Source organism: Pistacia vera, unplaced genomic scaffold, assembly GCF_008641045.1.
Source record: "Pistacia vera cultivar Batoury unplaced genomic scaffold, PisVer_v2 Contig255, whole genome shotgun sequence".
NCBI lineage: Eukaryota > Viridiplantae > Streptophyta > Magnoliopsida > Sapindales > Anacardiaceae > Pistacia > Pistacia vera.
Genome location: NW_022196063.1, coordinates 164,201 through 185,374, shown reverse-complemented (window position 1 = coordinate 185,374; position 21,174 = coordinate 164,201). Strand labels below are relative to the sequence as shown.

The 21,174-nt window shown below is 36.8% G+C and overlaps 1 protein-coding gene across 1 annotated transcript; it reads right to left on the bottom strand.

Annotated features, from left to right (window-relative positions):
- Positions 1-1,529: 1,529 nt before the first annotated feature.
- Positions 1,530-20,285, bottom strand: LOC116132575 (zinc finger MYM-type protein 1-like). Its single transcript, XM_031418238.1, has 6 exons — positions 20,274-20,285; positions 19,630-20,172; positions 19,188-19,572; positions 3,872-4,111; positions 3,574-3,822; positions 1,530-1,774 (listed from the first exon to the last, which is right to left on the bottom strand). The coding sequence occupies exons 1-6, from the start codon at positions 20,283-20,285 to the stop codon at positions 1,530-1,532; spliced, it is 1,674 nt and encodes a 557-aa protein (XP_031274098.1).
- Positions 20,286-21,174: the final 889 nt, after the last annotated feature.

The following is a 21,174-nucleotide window of genomic DNA, read 5'->3' as shown; positions in this document are numbered from 1 at the left end:
TGTAATTGCGATATAACCTCATGATCTTAAATTATGAAAGCAACACCTTTATTAACTTATTATTATTATCTATCAATCAATAAGTTTATTTCATATATAGTTTAATTCATTAAGAAATTTGAAGTTATTTCAATTATAATTTTATGTTTTCGCTTTGTCGGTGTTGTTGGCTGGCCTGGGTGCTCCTGTAGGTTTTTGTTTTGCTGATGTCTTCTTGGCAGTTGTTGTCTTTTTGTTGGTTGCTGGTTGTTTTTCTGCTGGGGTCTGGTGCCTTCTGCGTCCCCTTGTTGTTGGGCACCTGTTGTTTTTTATTTTGGCCTTTCATCTCTTTTTGCTGGGTTGTCTTACTCATGGATTGGGCTGTTGTGTTTAGGATCGTGCATATTTGTTTTCCTCGTTTCTTTCGCTTTCCCTCGAACCTTGTATGCGTCTCAAGGGTTGGGGTGCCGGGGAGCTCTTTTCCTTTATATGTATTCCTTTATTCTTTAGAAAATTATCATTTACCGGACAAAATTTACTAGATAATATGACTAATATACAACACATATGCATGCATGGTTAACTTAAACAGAAACAATAAGTAAAACTACTAGAGTTCTTGGGCCCAGAAACCGATTCGATCTTCTCGGGTCATATTGGCATGGAAATATATTCCATCAGGCCCCATTTATATTTTGTAGCATGGGCTTGGAAGGAAGTTTCGGATCATGATCAACCTGAAAAAGGAGAACAGTTGGCTGCCCAACACCCCGATCTACCAATTTGGAGTTGAATATTGAATAAAGGGATAATATCATTCTTAGGGCACAAGTTCTTCAAAACAACCCTCAGAGGACAAAAGTTTCATAAACAACATTTACAGATACTTGTTCAATGTATATTATAGGAAGGGCTTGGAACCAAGTTTCGGCTCAAAATCAACCTGGAAAAGGGGAACAGTTGGCTGGCCCAACAGCCCGATTTACCAATTTGGAATCGACAAAATGTGGGAGTTGAGCATAATTTCCCTTGGGAATATTTGTCAATGTATTACATTTGATAGAATATATATCCAAGGTTCATAATAATCATCGGAAACCAAACCATACATATTAAATCCGTTGAGGGAAATCATACTTATATGTAGCTACATCTATTATATCAATAAAAACTTTGGTCTTATCCTAAAATTTTGTTTGAAATAATATTTTATTACTTATAGTCATTACTGTTTCTCTCCCTTATACATCATAATAATTATGTCATTAGACTCATTACTGTTTCTCTCCCTTATACATCAGCATACAATGCAAGAATGCTGTTAAATTTCTTTTAAAGCAAGTATTTGTAAATGGTAGCAAATCCTTCATTCATCATTTAGCATAATAGATTTCAATATGACGTCAGGTGACTTGCTACCATGGATATTAATTAATTTTGTAGGCAGGATTCTATTAGGCTTCAAATATTTTCTAGATGCAGGAACATCACTCACTTTCACATTATTTGATAAGACTTCCCCAACAAGCATTTCATTTTGATTGATTTCCCTACCCTGATCCACTTGCATAATTCATCATCCAATCAGAGTTTGTCTTTGAAACAAGACTTTTCCAATTGCTACTTCTACAACCTTGAAAATCACCACCATCACTAGTGGCTCTCGATGAAGCATTTAATTGGGATGAGATTGTGAGAGGCAAACTGTGGAATAAATCATCCCCAGCTACCATTATAGGCCTATTGTTGGGTTGAGCTGCACCTAACTCTTGCTGAAGCATTGCATCTCTTTGACCTGACAAAACATTGGACTTGTAGCGAAACCTATCATCCCAGGGGAAAAAAGAGTGGGGTCATACAGCAAATTCGCACTTCTCACATTACGAACTTGAATGAGATCTGGGTTAACTGATGACTGTTCCATGTTTTGAGCAAAGTCCTCTAGGTGCTGACCTGAAGTTGAACATTGTTGAATCTTCAACTTATCGCGCCGGCTTTGCTGTGCAACATGCGACCCGGCCCTAAAGTTGCTCATATCCATCTGACAACTATAAACTCCTGGCTTTGTAATGCTCAAACGAGCTCAGTAAACTGCAGGCTAATGAACAATAAAGAACCATTTATATATTTTAGAGCCCATGGACTTTTGTCATGCGATTTCAAAACACTTTCCTGCAACAAAATCATCTCAGACTTTCATGAAAACAATATAAAAGAATTAGGAGTTGCGAAACTGTGATGGCTGCTAGTGCTAGGTGGGATTTAAGCTTTCGCTATGATTTCGTTTTGCTTAATATATATAGAGATGCGAGTAGAAATAGAAGTGAGAAACATGTGTATAGAGAAAGAATTTTAATCCGCATCAATCTATTCATAGACTAAATACCGATCATGCAATGTAAACCATTTACTTCTTTTTCTATTGGTGGGTGCATCTATAATAATTGGATAGAGGCCAACAAATAATCAATATTCATAATTTTTTTTAATTTTTCTGGTAATTAAGCTTTCATTAGAAAAGAGAAAAAGAATATACAAAAAGTCTATAAATGGCGGCCAGCTTACCTAGTGGCGGATCCAGGAATTTCACTCAATGGGGGCAAAAAATAAACAAAAAAAAAAAAAAAATTAAACCAATCATAAGCATACTTTTTTTTCATTAGGATGAGCTTCAACGAAAAGTTACAAAATACAAATATATATCTTCGAAAAACACAATTTTTCTACAATTGTCCTCGACGAGTTTTCATATTCTGAAAACGTTGGATAATCATCTCATTGTCAATTATATCAAATACATCTTTCTCAATATAGGTGACCAAACAATCATTTATCCATTGATCTCCCATTCAATTGTGTAACCGACTTTTCACAAGATTCATTGCAGAAAAAGCTCTTTCAACGGTCGCAGTCGCAACTGGTAAAACTAATGCAAGTTTCATAAGCTTATACATCAATAGATACAAAATGTCTTTTTTAAACCAAACTAAATTCTTAGCCAAATCACCAATTCCTTGTAACTTAGCAAATTCATCACAAAAACGCATGTTAATAACATAAGTGTCAGCCAAATTCTCAAGTATCATAAACTCAAATGCAAAAAAATCAGATGGATAAAACTGGGCAAAACGGATCAACTTATGCTTGTCAAAAGTAGAGAAATAATTACTTGGATCTAAACATGTCATACAAAGTAGCAGCTCAGTACTAACCTCAGTGAAATGAGTGTTAAGTTCTTGAAGTTGCATATCTATCACAGTATAAAACAATTCAACTCGATAGTGATGCAAATTTGTCATGTGCTCAACTCTCCATCGTGGCCACCCTCGAATTGCAAACATATCATCCATATTCAAAATGGCAATATCATGCTTTAGGCAAAATGAAGAAACTTCACTCAAGAAAGATTCCCATCCTTCATCTCTCAACAATTGTAACCGTTGTTTGGAAACTTTGACTAGCCTATAGCATTTATAATGTCTTGATCTTTTCTCTGCAATGCTTGTGACAACTCATTAGTAATTGCCAATATACTTTTCATCATATGTAAGTCAAATGCAAAATCAAAGGAATAGATTAAATTTAATAGATTACATGCTTCACCCCTTTGTTCAGGATTTAAACCATCTTCTTCAATAACCTTAAGCACATCACCCACAGAGGATAACAAAAGGATTAAGTTGATCAATGTATAATAATACGATCCCCAACGTGTATCACCAGCTCGTTTTAGACTTGTCTCTTGATTCAAACCTCGTCCCTTGCTAACTTCACCAATTTCTAGTGCGTCAACAAGTTTATTAACTTGGCTCTCTCGAAGCATGTCTCGACACTTGCATGAACCTCCAACAACATTTATCAAATTAGTAACCAAGTTGAAAAAAGAAGCAACAGAAATGTGATTTTTTTGCAACAGCTACTAGTGTCAACTGAAGTTGGTGAGCAAAACAGTGAACATAATAAGCATATTCATTCTCCCTCAAAATCAAACTTTTTAGACCATTAAATTCTCCTTGTATATTATTTGCCTCGTCATAACCTTGTCCACGTAATCTTGACAAACTCAATCCATGCTTATAAAATAATGACTCAAGAGTCATCTTAAGTGATACTATAGTTGTGTCACCAACATGTGAAAGGATGAAGAGAAATCTTCTTCTATGAATTTAAGAAAACGAAAATGGAGAGAAAGCAAAACAGAGAACAAAAACTGAAAAGTTGAAAATGATTCTTTTTCTAACTAATTGAAACAGAGTACATGTGATGAGCTTATAAGCAAGTATTGCATGATAAAGGAAACGACATCGTTTTACAATTCGTTTTCTTATTTAGCTAAATTCCACTTTTGTCCTTCATTCTATCATTCCCCCATAAACTAAACATTCTCTACTTCTCCTATACCATTCTTATCTTCATATTTCCTCTTCATCGTAACATTCTGCACTTTCTTCACAACTCATCTGCAGTTTTTCATAACTCAAATCAAAACCAACAACTTAGACCGACTTCTTTGTCTTTCTTTCCCATTGGTTCACATTTTCTCAAATCTTTCAGCAAACACCAACTTTCTCTAACTGTTTTCTTCAGCAAACAACAACTTTCCCTAACTGCTTTCTTCAGTAATCAACAACTTTCTCTAACTACTTTCTTCATCAGTCTTTTTCTCCCACTAATTCAACCACTTTTAATAACGACTCTGCAACTTTTAACTTTTCCCTTAACCACTGAAATCTATGCCCAGACAAGGGTATTGTTAGTATATCTGCCAGCTGGTATTCAGTGCCTACATACTGCACACTAATTCGTTTATCAGCAACCAACTCTCGAACATAATGCACATCTATTTCAATGTGCTTCGTTCTTGTGTGGAAGACAGGGTTTGATGACAAAGCCCCTGCACTCATGTTGTCACACCACAGTACAGGCGTGAGTGTGTTTTCAATTCCCAGTTCTATAAACAAATTCTGAATCCAAACCATTTTAGTGGCAGCTTGACACAGAGACCTATACTCTGCTTCAGTAGATGAAAGGGAGACTACCTTTTGTTTTCTTGAACTCTACTGAATCAAATTTCCTCCCAGAAAAATTCCATATCCGCTGGTTGATTTCCTATCGTTAGTGTCACTGGCCCAATCTGTATCAGCATAACCTTCAAGAATAAATCTTTTATCTCTGGTGAATAACAAGCCATGATGAATGGTCCCTTGAATGTACCGAAGTACTCTCTTACAGGCTGACCAGTGAGCAATCATAGGTGTCTACAAAAACTGACTAAGTTTATTTACAGCAAATGCTATATCTGGTATGGACAAGATTAAGTACTGTAGGCTCCCTACAACCTTTCTATAGAGAGTAGGTTGATCAAATAATTCACCATCCGCTTTACTGAGCTTTGTGCCGAGAGCCATAGGAGTCTGACAAGGTTTTGAATCTGCCATGCCAGCTTTATTTAGCAGCTCATGAGCATACCTGGTTTGCGTTAAGAGCAATGAGGACTCATTTCTAGTCACTTAAAACCCAAGAAAGTAGTTAAGAGACCCCAAGGTTTTGAAAGCAAATAGTTTGTTCAAATCTGTCACAATTTGCTTAATAAGATGATTATCATTCCCAGTGAGGAGGATATCATCTACATACACCAGCAAATAGATGACTTGAGCTTCTCTTTTAAAGTAGAACAGACTAACATCAGCAGCAGAATTCTCAAAACCCCAAGACAGTAATACACCTTTCAACTTGTCAAACCAAGCTCTAGGAGCTTGTTTTAAGCCATACAAGGCTTTATGTAGCTTACAAACGTACTTTGGCAAATGGGAATCAGCAAAACCTTCGGGTTGATACATGTAAACAGTCTCAGTTAGCTCACCGTTAAGAAAAGCGTTGTTGATATCAATTTACTGAATATCCCATTGATGATGAACTGCCAAAGATAACATGACTCTTATGGTGGCAGCTTTGATAACAGGTGAAAAAGTCTCAAAATAGTCCAAGCCTGGTGTTTGCTGAAATCCCTTTGCAACAAGCCTTGCTTTATACCTTTGCAAAGATCCATCAGAGTTTAGTTTGGTTTTAAAAACCCATTTGCTGTTTAATATATTCATTCCAGACATACAAGGCACCAACTCCCAAGTATGATTGTTCATAAGTGCATTATATTCTGTCAACATTGCATCTTTCCATTCTGGTGTATTCAAGGCTTCAGTTGCAGATTTAGGCTCAGCTAGAATTGTCTGGCTAGATAAATAGGCAGAAGGATTGAATGAATTCAGACTACTTTTGGACCTGGTTACCATCGGGTGAGTGTTCTGAGTATTCTTGGTTTGTAACTTAGGAAAGCACAAGTCAACTTCCAACTGAATTCCTGGATGCTTAGAAGAAGATCTGTACTCTGTAAGTGTTGTGCATCTATCAAGTGGTTGATCAGCAGACTGATATTGTTGTAACCTGGGACCTAGAACGTTTTGCTGTTCTGGAAAATGTACTCTAGTTGAAGCATTTTGTTAGGCTGCGGGTGGATTTGTATGACTGAGTAGAGAGGACCTTACTGGTGATTGAGGATCCGGAAGGGATATGGCTGCTGAAACATTTTGCTAAGCTGGAAAATGCACTCCAGATGAAGTATTTTGCTGAGCTACAGGTGTTGATACAGATGGATCTGTATGATGATGTAGAGAGGATCTTACTAGTGGTTGATAATCCGGAGTTTGACCTGCACAAAACTCAGGGAAACTTGTAGTTATTGGATCTGAAGAATAGATATGATAGTTTGGAAGCTGCCAGGAACTTTGAAAGATGGGAGCATTAGTCAGTCCAGCAACCTCACTGTCTTCACATGAAACATTCTTGAAATCATTTTTGAATGGGAAATCATACTCATTGAACTTGGCTTGCTTGACAATATACAATTTTCCAGATGAGGACATGCACTTATAGCCTTTGTGAACTAGGCTATAACCGAGAAAGACACATTTCTTGGTATGATAACCAAATTTTTGCTTCTGATATGGTTTGATGAAAGGGTAACAATAGCAGCCAAACACCTTGAGATCATTATAGTTTGGTTCTTGACTAAATAACAATGTAAATGGAATTGAGTAACCAATGGAAGCCGAGGGTAATCTATTCAACAGGTACAAGGCAGTACTAAAGGACTGCCACCAGAAATGAAGTGGCATAGCTGCATGTGCAAGAAGAGAGAGTCCAAACTCAGTAATGGCTCTATGTTTCCTTTCNAAGTGATGAAACCAACAACCTAGATATATAATTAGAACCTATCATTTTGTCAAGGTTTCCTCTTTCAATTACTAGAGATTGAATTAATTAATTTTATTCACTAACAGTACAGGGGTGAATGTTAGAGTTGTCGACTACTTCAACAATAAGGGGCGAGACAGATACATTTGGGAGTCCTGTAGACGATTTAGGCTTATTCCATGAAGAGTTGTTGTATGATTTCTCTAAGTAATTAAATTCCTAATTTGGTTTGGGCTTAGGAAAAGAGATTCTAGTAATATTAGGTTTTTCTTTTTAAATTGGTATATAAACTTATATTCTCCTTGTATGAGTGATAGCAAATCATAGGCAAATACATTCATTATAACAAGAAAAGTGAAGATGTATTTTAATAATATTTACTTTGATAGATGTAACCTATTTATTGGATGAACTAGGGTAAATACACATGTTTTCTTTCTCTTTACTAGTTTGATATTTGTGATTGTTTATTTGTTTGGTTTCATATTACTCTCTAAATTGTTTCAGTGGGAACACTGACAATTTCTCTTTATTAATTAATTAAGTTTTGTGAGACAACAAATTAATATTTATTTTTGTGTTTCTAATAAAAAGAAAAGAAGCATGTGTGATTTTGGAAAATTGAAAGATTGATGGAAGTTTATTTGCGGCTTTCAATTGCTCATGCTTCATTTTATCAATTGAAAATGTCCCATGAGTTGGAGCAAAACAATAACTAGCGTCCATTTCAGGTATGATATTCTAAAAAGTATTATTAAATGATTAAACATTTTTGTATGCCACAGGATTTGAGTTTCACAAAATATTTTTATTTAAAAACAATTGCTCAAATTATTTGGCAGGCCAACATGAATTTGAAAGCGTTCTGGTTTCTTCCAATTACAAATCCCTCATAACGAGGCATCACACCAGCTTGGCTTATAATGGCAGGTCTAAAAGATAACAATACAAACAGAATGCAGCATCTTTGGTCACACTATACTCAAGCCAATCATCATACACATCAAACCAAGTAGATTAAATCGAGATTCCTTTTCCAAATTTTGCCAATGGAAATGCATGATTTCGAGGCTGGCAACAACCTTTTGCAAGTAAAATCTTTGAATTGTATCCCTATACTTAGGATGATATGATTGATTTTAGGCCGTAGAGTTGGATCAGATGGAAGATCTTCAAGATGGTTTCTAGTTACATGACTTTCTTTTAATGGATCATTCTTTTCATTAGCTTTATTTTCTTGGACTAATAGGATGATTGGTCTATTGTTGATTTTCTTTTGAGAAATTTATCCATATGCATACCTAATAAGAAGTTTTAAACAAATAAAACAATAAGAAATTTACAAGATAATAACCTATAGTGATTTACATATATAGTAATGGAAAGACAAAGAACATACATAGTAACCCATAGTGATTACATACATAGTAATGGAAAGACAATGAGAATATGATTTTTGTGGGTTTGAATTCCTTTTAGATCCATTTAACATGAATCATGCATATTTTAGAAAGAAGAAAGTCAACTCTTTTTATAAAATTTGATTTAGTAAGTAATTTAATGAGGATGAAAGAAAAGATACATAAACAATGATTTCTCAAGCTAATCTTTACAACAATTATAGTTAGTTGTTTATGTTTAAAAAGTTTTTGATATTGTCACAAAGAACTAATATTTTTTGTCTTTTTTTTCATTGTGCTTGATTAAAAATCTTAAATATGCATTTTTAAGTTTTTGTAATAATTTTTTGTGTGTGTGTGTGTGTGTTTATGTTGATAATAAGTTTTGTGAATAAGTTCTAGAATAATTAGTTGTTTATGTTAATAATAAGTTCAGTAAGCTTTTGTAATAAGTTTATGTTGATAATAGTTTTTGTAACATAAACCTATTATCATTGTTGCATCTTTGGTATAACTTCAATTGCACATTTGCATTGAGTTCAAGGAGAAGGCAAAAGAGAGCATTGAGGTTTTGAAAAATTTATGTATTTTATTTAATGCAAATCGATAGCCTTTTGCCATTTTTGTCTTTGTTTTTCCATTTCTGTGCTTTGTGGTCCCTAGATCATGTTTGTATTTATTTGTGCCAATGTTCTGATATCTATCAACTATTCTCACAGCTGTGGATGTTTTCAGTGCTCATTTCTTTTCAAGAATAGACAAAGATCTCCTTGCAACAAGAAAAAATATTTGAAACTGGCGTTGTACTTTGTTTAACAATAAACATGTGATGGCCTTACAAACATTAGAGAAGCAATAAAGAAAACATCAAGGCACCACAAACATCAAGGGACCACAACCCACAAACAAACATAAGGGACCCACAACCATATAACTTATGATTTTTTCATACAAAAGGATAGGTTTTTTATATATATATTGTGCAGTTTTTTACTAAACATAAATAATAATCAACAACAAACAACCTAATTATAAACAGCCACATAATCATTGTCATCTCATGAAATAAAATATCATCACTAAATCATTCAATTGATTTATGGATAACATTATCTCTGTTGACAGAAAAGATGTTCAAGCTTCACTCAAAGCAGAGTATGGTCTGCATGACTCTGGGAATGCAACGTGAAGAAAAACTTGCCAAGCTACTTGCAGCCAGTTAAGTCAACTTGCTAACCAACTTGCATGCATTAATGCAAGTTGTTAATCAACTTGCATGCGGCAAAGAGAGTGTGTCTTCAGTTATGATCGAATGGTGAACAATGAATCTCTTGGTTTTTGAATTAATGGTGTAGATCTAAATTGACTAGAGTTTGTACTCTACGTTCAGGTGATATAAGACATAGTGTACTCTGCATTTTATTATTCAAGAAAATGGAATAAAAACAATAACAGTTTCCATAATTTTTGTTTGTTCTAATTCTTTCTTTTCCTCTGTTTGTTTGTTCTTTCTCTTGGTATAGAGCCAAGTTGACATAGTCAATGGCAATCCTAGACACTTCTCACCTCAGTTCTTAACACAAAAGGAAAGCCTATGAATTCAGCTTCTGTCTCAACACTAAACAGCACTCTACCTACCATCACTATGAAGCTAGAAGAACGAAATTATGCCTACTAGAAGTCTCAAGTTCTTCCACACTAAAGCTTATGAGCTAGAAGGCTTTGTTACATTGAGAAACCTTGCCCTCCTACCTTTATCAATCTGAACGATGAATCTAGCTGTTAATCAAGAACGTTAGCATGGAAAAGGATTAATCAATGTTATTTACCTGGTTGTATCCACCATTTCAGAAAACTATGTTCAAGCACGTTGCTAACTATGAGATAGTATTGATATATGGCACACATTAGAGATGCATTTTTTAACAGATTCTAAGGCTAGGATCCTACACCTAAGAAATCAACTGCAAACGACTAGGAAAGATAACTCTAGCATAAATGCTTAGTGCTTAGAATGAAAGAAATGTTGATTCTTTGACCACCAGTGGTGTGGTTGTAACTGATGAAGAGTTACTTTTATACATTCTTGATGGACTTGGAGCTGAATATGATGCAATGGTAGCCATTTAACTGCTAGGAGTAGTGAAGTATCATTAGGAAGCACAATCCTTTTACATAACACAAAATGAGACTGGAGAGAAACACAATTCTGCCTATTAAGGTTTTCATGAAGTTGCTGCCTTCTTGGCAAACAACGCCTTCCAACTCTCAACTGACCACATCAATGTTAAATACCTCAGGACAGCAAACAAATAACCTATACATCCTCACCCCAAAGTAACATGAACCTAAACACTCCTACCCACTACTCAAAGTTTTCAATCCTATATCCAAATTTTGGCAGAGGTAGAGGAAGAGGCCGAAATTTTATAAGCCTAGACCATTTTGCCAATTGTACATGGCCTTGCAATGCTATCATCGCTTTGACACTTCCTTTCAAGGAAATCAGAATCAACGACCACCATTTGGAACAGAATTAATATTTCACAACAGCATACTCAATCCACAACTCTTGCACAGTTTTCTTGCAACCACTCAGCCTGGTTACTGGAATTACTATCCAAGACAGTCCTACCAAACCTCTTCACCAATGGCACATCATCCGCAGCTCCTTCAAACAACATTCCAGTAAACACTTCTTTTTCTGGACTAATTTGTCACATCAACATTATGGACATTCAAGAGAAATGAGCTGAACAAGCAAACTGCATAACTCAACCAAATCAGATAGCAACTCCTTAACAGTTTTAGATCCAAATTGTTTATTGACTCAAGTGCCATCATCATATAACACCTGATCTTCAAAACTCTCAGTCAAAATCAATACACTGGAACTGAATCTCTACAAGTTGGGAGTGGGCAGTCTTGGCATCTCTCATACAGGTTTGACTATCTTATCCTCTTCTTAGCACGCAAATACGTGACTGTGTATCAAAAACAGGATTAAAATGCTGGTACTGCATCACATGTATGCTCATTCTCTGTTTGAAAACTGCATTCAGCTTAAAACAACGTTATGTGACAGAACTGCTGAGTATTCAAAAAAAGAGTAAATTGTTGAGTCTCTGCAGATGATTGTGTATAAAGGACAAGACTTCTCAGGGTCTTCTTAAGGATCTTACACAATGGATGTATCAACTGATATCCCAAGTGGAAATGAGCTTGCCGACAACAAAGATCTACCTCATTACAATCTTTCCATTGCAACAATCACGAGCAAAAACTCTTTGGACTTTCCTGTTTACATATTCCAAGACAGCAAGATTTCAGTAATGTACCCGTATAGAAGAAAATAAAAGCCAAGCTCCAGCATCAGTTAGTGAAGGAGATTATGGCATATGAGATTAGGCCATCCTCTGTTTCTGTCCTTAACTCTTGTACAAACGTTGAATGTAACGGACAACATAATAAAATTCAGTTTTACGAAGCTTGTCAATATGGTAAGCTTCACCAAAACTCTTCCTTCATCACACTCTCAAGCAAGTAAACCTTTTGAGTTGGTATATGCAGATGGTTGGGGATCTGCCCCTATAATTTTAACTACTGGATTCAGATACTTACTTTGTGTGAGATCAACTAGATATCTGAATTTATCCCTCAAACTGAAATCAGAGGTAACCATAGTTGTTAAACAGTTCATACAACTAGTAGATCAACAATTTGACACACAAATAAAGCATTTCAGTCAGACTGGGGAGGAGAGTTCGACCTTTACCTGTTCTTTGCCAGCAGGGGATCCATTTTTGGAACCCTCTCCTCAAAGATCAGCAGAATGGTAGGATTGAACCAAACACCGTCATGTTACTGAAATAGGACTCACAGTACTAGCAACAGCCTCCATGCCACTACAATTCGGTGGTTTGCTTTCCACACCGTGTGTACCTGATTGACAGATTACCATCCTCAGTTTTGCAACATCAAACTCCCTGTATCTTTTTTTTCACAAAGTACCAGACTACAGGTTGTCTGCATCTTCGGTGTCACATGTTTTCCCTTTACGACCCTATCAAAAACACAAATTTGCTTTTATTCTGAGCAATGTGTTCTCCTTGGTACATTATTCACAAGGGGTACTTATGTCTAACAATCATAGAAGTTTACATCGTGCAAGTGTCCCTCAATGAACAAAGCTTCCTTTCGGTAAAGACTTTCTTCATTCATCCTTCAGCAACTGAGCGTCCTTGTCATCTCCATCTCAACCTTGGAAGCTTCCTGTCACCATTCATAATTCGCATGTGCCATCTACAACACCTTCAACCAAAATATGTCCACAAGTCCACTTCTCAGTCCTCAGCTCCACCTTTAACACTTGAAGTTGATCTCAGTTCTTACACCACTCAAGTACCTTCTTCCCAAGATCAACCTACCACCACAATTGTCCAAAACACACCATAACCACCACCACAACTGTCCAGAACCACACACCATGATCACCGAAGAAAGGCAACCGCCCTTGTTACTACCCTCAATCCTGAATCCCATAAAGAACAACTAGTACAGCATCAGCTTTAACTAATCTCTTTGGGTGCAAGCTATGAATGTCGAGTATGAAGCTCTCTAACATAACTGAACTTGGTCTCTGGTTCCATATGAGGATATGACCCTTGTTGGCAATAAATGGGTCTTTAAGGTGAAACTAAACTCTGATGGCAGTGTTCAATGTTACAAGGCAAGACTTGTTGCCAAAAGATTTCTCAAACCCCGGAGTGGATTTTGAAACCTTTTCTCCGTAATCAAAGCATCCACCATTCGAGTGCATTTTATCACTTGCGGTAAGATGGTTGGGAGGTTTAACAAGTTGCGTCAATAACGCCTTTCTCAATGGCGATCTCACTAAACAGTTACATGCCTCAACCAGAAGGCTTGTTGATCCTTACAAACCAGCATGTCTGTAAACTACACACAGGCTCTGTAGGTTTAAAACAGGCACCGCGTGCATGGTATGACAAACTAAAGGCGGGGCTTATTACAACAGAATTTCATGAACTCCACATCTGATCCAGCCTCTTCTTACCATAATGGAAGCAAAGTTGTATATATTCTTGTTTACGTGATGACATCTTACTCACAGGAAATGACATCTCGTGATTCAACAAGTAATCACCAACTTGGATAGACATTTGGCCTCAAAATACTTGGCTCTATTAACTATTTTCTTGGTATCTCAGTAGTTCATACTAGTCTGGGCTGCTCCTTAACAGAAGAAGTACACGTAGGATTTCTCCTCAAATATGGCATGACCGACTGCAATCCTTGCTCTATTCCAATGATTCTTGGTTCCAAACTTAGCCTTGATGATAGCCTCTGTTTGAACAGCCCTCTATCACAGAAGTCTTATTGAAGTTTATAGTACCTTACATGACCGGCCTATCTCTCCTTTACGGTAAACAAACTAAGTCAATTCCTCAAGGCTCCAATCCTTAACACTGGCAACCTGCAAACACTTTCTTGCTATATTAAAGGGACTTTACACCTTGGTCTAAACATTAGGAAAGGCTCCAGTCTACAGCTTGAAGGATATGTTGATGCTGACTTGGCAAGAGCTGATGTTGACTGGACGAGTAGCCAATATGACCAGAAACTACCAGTGGCTATTGTATCTTCCTTGGCTCTAAACTGATTCAATGGTCCTCCAAAAAACTGCAGGTGGTTGCCTTATCCTCCACTAAGCAGAATAGCGCGCTTAGCGCATGTTTGCACTGGATTGCTTGTTCAAAACCTGTTTAAGGAGCTTCATGTCTTCATTCCTAGACTCCCTGTTCTCGGGTGTGACAACACAAGCACTGAGCTCTGCTTCCAATCCCGTCTTCCATGCTCACACAACCAATTGAAATTAATGTGCATTTGTGCGAGGAATGGTCAAGCTAAACGCTTAGTTGTAGTAGTTGCTTCCACTTTCCAAGTTACCAATTCTTACCAAACCTCTCCCATGTGCGATTTCACACTCTTCGTGGACAATTCGTCTCTCTGTCTCTTCGAATTTGAGCTTGAGGGACAAACTGACTATCTGACACGCTGCAAATTCAAGTCAGTGGTAAAGTGAGCTAACTAGACAGGTTAAGCTTGAGGGACGATGGGATTTTTTTTGTTGAGTTTTGCTTGAGGGGTGTGTGACAGAATATGTTCAAGCTTCAACTCAAAGCAGAGTATGGTCTGCATGACTCTGGGAATGCAACGTAGAAAAAACTTGCCAAGTCCTTGCAATCGTTAAGTCAACTTGCTAACCAACTGCATTCTGTTAATGCCAGTTGTTGAGCAACTTGCATGCATTAATCGTGTTATCAACTGCGACGGCCAAGAGAGTGTTCTTTGGTTTGACGAAGGTGAACAATGAACTCTGGTTTTTGAATTTGGTGGTAGATCTAAAGAAGAGTTTGTACTCTACGTTCGGGTGTATATATGACATAAGTGTACTCTGCATTTTATTATTCGAAAATGGAATAAAAACAATAACAGTTTCCAGAATTTTGTTTGTTCTGTTTTTTCTTTCTCTTATTGGTTGTTCTTTCTCTCTTAAAATTATTCAATTAAGAATATTATACTATATGGGAAATTCAGGCTTGGATTCTTTGACACTATTCTTAGTTCTACTCAGGCATATTGCTTCTTAGGAATATTTACTATAAGGGAGAAACAACAGGGGAAAGGGGACTGCAGTCTACAGAGAGACTTCTGATGGCTGGGGTAGCTAGTGTGGGTTGCCAATAGGTTTACAGGAACACCCTTGTCTCTCAAAATTCACAAGTAGGCGTGGAGACGTCTAGGCATTGCCACGTTGGTAAATGTAGGGCCCTTTCAACAACTCTGGTTGGCCATTAGGAGCACGATTCATGTTTGTTAACTTCAGATCTCAAATTCTAAATACATAATACTCATTTTATTGGAAGAGCAATATAAAAGTTCTAAACTGTAAAACATCGATGAATAGAGAAAATTAGGATTTAGTGAGGGACATTACCTTTGATAAACTGATGAAAGTAGTGTTGGTTGAGACTGAAGGAGAGTTCGGTGAGAGAGACTTGAGAGTTAGTCTTTAGAGCACCTGCCCATGGAGAGAAAGAGGGAAGAGAGGTCTTGGCATGCATTGTTGTTCTTGTAATGGTAAGAGTTCAAAAATCAAAAACAAAATCTGTTCTTCCCAAAATGTCAATCTATAGGGGCCAAATGCAAATAATATAAATATATATAAATCTGATTTTTAAAGTTTGAGGTGGGGTCGTGGTCCCCACTGTCATTATTAATCTACCAGAGCTTACCTCAGGACAAACCCCTGGGATAGGACCCAAAAAAAGACCTACACAAGACTATGATATACACAAACACCTTCTACCTTGGGACATGCCCCGAGTTACGAACACAACCAAAGAAAACCAAAAAAAATGCCCAATAGGCGACGAAAATCCAACAACCTCCTATCGAACCAAAAAGGTAAAGACTCCCCATGCAATGCCAAAGACCCACACTGAAAAAAATTTAATTTTGTTGCCTTGGGTTTTGAAACTTCGAAAGTTGATGATCGAAAAAGCGACCAACGCACAGAAACGCCACTGATACACCCATGTTGTAGGTGCACATTGACTGGCACGTCCAGCACTGCACGCACTGGCATTGGCGTGCACGTCTGCCATCAGAAAGGACAATCACCTCAACAATTTCTTCCACCGACTTCCACCCCTCTCCAAAGCATGAAATCCTCCCCCAGGGCTCCTTGACCAACCCAACTCTTAAAAGCCAAGAAAAAAACACCCCTACTTCATTGCCCTATGTGCTCGACAAAAAACCTCAATAAAAAGTTTGTCCTAGGAACCCACCACCACCAAGACTACAAAAACATGGGATCACCATAAAAAATAACATCGGTATTTAGTAATATCATAATTACTTAGTGAATTTGAACCATAAGATAAGTTATTTGGAAAATTAGTGGCATATCTAGGCATTGTGGACCAGCCAATAAACCAATCCTAGGAGGCTTGGTCCCAAACCGATAAGGCATGGAGGAGGGACTGGTCCCTGGATCGGGCCCTCCTCCAAGCATGGGCCTAGGATGGTCCCGGCCCAAGCCCAAACCCCTTTGCTTTTTTCCAAAAGCCTCCTGGACAAATCCAAAAACTCCTATAAATTTTGAAATTGACAAAAATATTGAGGGTTAATTGATATTTTAAAAAATAATAATTACACACACACATGACCGTTGTATTTATTTTCTTTTATTTTTTAAAATTAAATAAAAATTTACTAATCTCCCAAAAATTACATAAAACCCTTTACATATTTTTTTTTGGCCCCTAAATATAAAAAGCTTGGGGGGGGGGGGGGGGGGGGGGGGGGGGGGGGGGGATTTCAAGCCCATAGGACCGGTCCTAGGGACTAGTTCGGGCCCTAAAATTTCATGGGCATGGGACTGGTGATTGGTCCCAATCGGGCCCAAACCCTGATCTGGTGGGACCGGTCCTTGCCTAGGTCTAGTTGGAATGACTTTTCCTCACTAGTTTAAGCCTTCAAGGAACTGTATGTCCATTACCAACCTGAACTTGAGTATCTCCTTGATAAGCTGATGGAAGAAGCATGTTCTGAGGGTCTGCTGTCATATGATTTGTAGCTCCAGAATCTACAAACCAGGTCTGATCATTTAAGGTGTGAGGAGTAGCAGCTGCAAATGAGGATCCTTGGTCAGATAATCCTGTGACTGCTAGATTAGAGTTTACTCTGTCACTGGTAAACGAAGTTGTCAGGGATGATTAAGGCACATTATACTATTGTGAAGGAGCTGAGACATACTGTGGTGAGGTAGCACTAACTGAGGTATAAGGTGATTGAAACTGGGGAGTGGTTGATTGAGATGATTGTGGTGGAAAATTGAATGTAGGTCTTTGGTTAGACTGAGGTCCATATGATGAGTAAGGAAAAGGCTGGGGAGGCATGACTCTTGCTGCCATTAATGCTTGGGTCGAAGCATCAGTGTAACCAGGAATTGTGGTGTTGGTTGGATTAACAGAAGGTGAGCCAGCAATCTGCTGATATTCATGATTAAACCGGTGGTAGCGGTGAAGGGCAGAATGGCCAGTCTTCCCACATACTTGGCAAATCAATTTAGGGCAAAAATAGCCTCGGCCTATGCCTCGTCCTCTTTGCATATTAGGACCAAACATCATCATTCCAGGATAATGAGAAAATCCACCATCAGGAGAACCATTCTGTGGAGTCAAGTACTGAGACTAAGCATATTGAGAAGCATGTGGAAATATATTTCCCCCATTAGGATGGCTAGGCTGTGAGGTCAAGTACTGAGTAGGAAAATGGCCAGTTTGTGGAGTCAAGTACTGAGTAGGAGGATAGGCAGGTTGAGCACTTGAATTCTCAAGATGTGATGATGCATTTACTGGTACAGATGCCGTTATATTCCCATTCTTAAACTGAGAACTAACAGTAGTTTCACTCTGTTTTGCAGCAAGTAATGCTGAAGCTAAGTGATCAGAAAAATTAGAGTACACATTATGTTGTCTTTCAAGCCGGATTTCATGCTTATGAAGAAGAAATTGAGCTTCTTGTAGAGTGACTTGACTACTCGTTGCAGTTAGGTTGGCTACAACGGCATCATATTCAAGTCCTAGTCCGTCTAATATGTATAATAACAGTTCTTCATCACTGATTAAGACTCCACTGGCTACTAACTCATCACCAAGTTCTTTCATTTTCAATACATACTCATTCATAGTAAGTGCATCTTTCTTAGTACTTTGTAAAAGACTTCTCAAATGTAAAGTTCGAGCCTTACAGGCTGAATGAAAGTGCATCTCAAGTGTATTCCAAATATCATAAGCAGTAATACATTTCCCAACATGACGAAATATGGACTCGAAAATAGTATAATTTAACCAGCTTACTAAGAACTGATCAGTTCGTTGCCAAGAAAAGTAGTTAGGGTTACCTCTTTTCTTTGGTTGCTCAGATCCATCTGTCTTGTCTATGATGAACATCGGAGGATAGACTTTCTCTCCCGTAATATGACCTTCAAGTCCATGGCCAGTGAGAGCTGGAAGGATTTGAGACTTCCAGTAATTATAATTTTTGTCACTCAACTTGACAGAGATTGAAGGAAGTGTTGGCGGTGTAATCGGATTCTCCAATTGAACTAAGGTATTCTCCATCTGTTTTTCACAGAGAAGTTTTCACAAACAGAGACTTGAATTGACAAGAAAACCAGAAAATTGAAAGACAACGCAGGATCAAATCTTTGCCAAAGACGTGTGTCTAAGGCTCTGATACCATGAAAGGATGAAGAGAAATCTTCTTCTATGAGTTCAAGAAAACGAAAATGGAGAGAAAGCAAAACAGAGAACAAAAACTGAAAAGCTGAAAATGATTCTTTTTCTAACTAACTGAAACAGAGTACACGTGATGAGCTTATAAGCAAGTATTGCATGATAAAGGAAACGACATCGTTTTACAATTCTTATTTAGCTAAATTCCACTTTTGTCCTTCATTCTATCAATGTACAATGCCAACAAATCGCTCAAGTACATGACCATTTTTATCTACATAACATATGGCAATAGCCATTTGTTCTTTAATTGACACATCACGAGACTCATCAATCAAAACTGAAAATATGTCATCTCCAAGATCACTAATGATAGCTTTTGTGGTTTCATTTGCCGCATCATTTACAATATCTTTCTGAATCACTGGTGCTATCAATTTAAGATTCCCTGGTGCATTCTTCAAAGCAACACTCTTAAAATGTTCATTATGCTGAGCTAAAAAATGAAGAAGTCCGAGAAAGCTACATTGGTTCTTCGAGTCTTCAGTTTCATCATGACCGAAAAATGCCAACCCTTGACGCAAAAGAAATATAATGCAAAAAATGGATGCAGTCAAGTGAGTTCAGTATTCAGTCCTAACTTGATCTGGTTGCTTAGATAGAGCCACTTTGATATGTTGCTTTTGATTCATTAAATTCACACAACTCTGTCGTGCTTGGTTATGAGCACTATTTGGCAGGCCAACATGAATTTGAAAGCGTTCTGGTTTCTTCCAATTACAAAATCCCTCATTAACGAAGGCATCACTACCAGCTTGGCTTATAATGGCAGGTCTAAAAAGATAACAATACAAACAGAATGCAGCATCTTTGGTCACACTATACTCAAGCCAATCATCATACACATCAAACCAAGTAGGATTAAATCGACGATATCCTTTTCCAAATTTTGCCAATGGAAATGCATGATTTCGAGGCTGGCAACAACTCTTTTGCAAGTAAAATCTTTGAATTGTATCCCTATACTTAGGATGATAATGATTGATTTTAGGCCGTAGAGTTGGATCAGATGGAAGATCTTTCAAGATGGTTTCTAGTTCTACATGACTTTCTTTTAATGGATCATTTTCTTTATCATTAGCTTTATTTTCTTGGACTAATAAGGATGATTGGTCTATTGTTGATTTTCTTTTGAGAAATTTATCCATATTGCATACCTAATAAGAAGTTTTAAACAAATAAAACAATAAGAAATTGTACAAGAATAATAACCTATAGTGATTTACATATATAGTAATGGAAAGACAAGAAGACATACATAGTAACCCATAGTGATTTACATACATAGTAATGGAAAGACAATGAGAATATGATTTTTTGTGGGTTTGAATTCCTTTTAGACTCATTTAACATGAATCATGCATATTTATAGAAAGAAAGAAGTCAACTCTTTTTATAAAATTTGATTTAGTCAAGTAATTTAATGAGGATGAAAGAAAAGATACATAAACAATGATTTCTCAAGCTAATCTTTACAAACAATTAATAGTTAGTTGTTTATGTTTAAAAAGTTTTTGATATTGTCAACAAAGAACTAATATTTTTTTGTCTTTTTTTTCATTGTGCTTGATTAAAAATCTTAAATATGCATCTTTTAAGTTTTTGTAATAATTTTTTGTGTGTGTGTGTGTGTTTATGTTGATAATAAGTTTTTGTAATAAGTTCTAGAAATAATTAGTTGTTTATGTTAATAATAAGTTCAGTAAGCTTTTGTAATAAGTTTATGTTGATAATAAGTTTTTGTAACATAAACCTATTATCATTGTTGCATCTTTTGGTATAACTTTCAATTGCACATTTGCATTGAGTTCAAGGAGAAGGCAAAAGAGAGCATTGAGGTTTTGAAAAAATCTTATGTATTTTATTTAATGCAAATCGATAGCCTTTTGCCATTTTTGTTCTTTGTTTTTCCATTTCTGTGCTTTGTGGTCCCTAGATCATGTTTGTATTTATTTGTGCCAATGTTCTGATATCTGTATCAACTATTCTCACAGCTGTGGATTGTTTCAGTGCTCATTTTCTTTTCAAGAATAGACAAAGATCTCCTTGCAACAAGAAAAAATATTTGAAACTGGCTTGTACTTTGTTTAACAATAAACATGTGATGGCCTTACAAACATTAGAGAAGCAATAAAGAAAACATCAAGGCACCACAAACA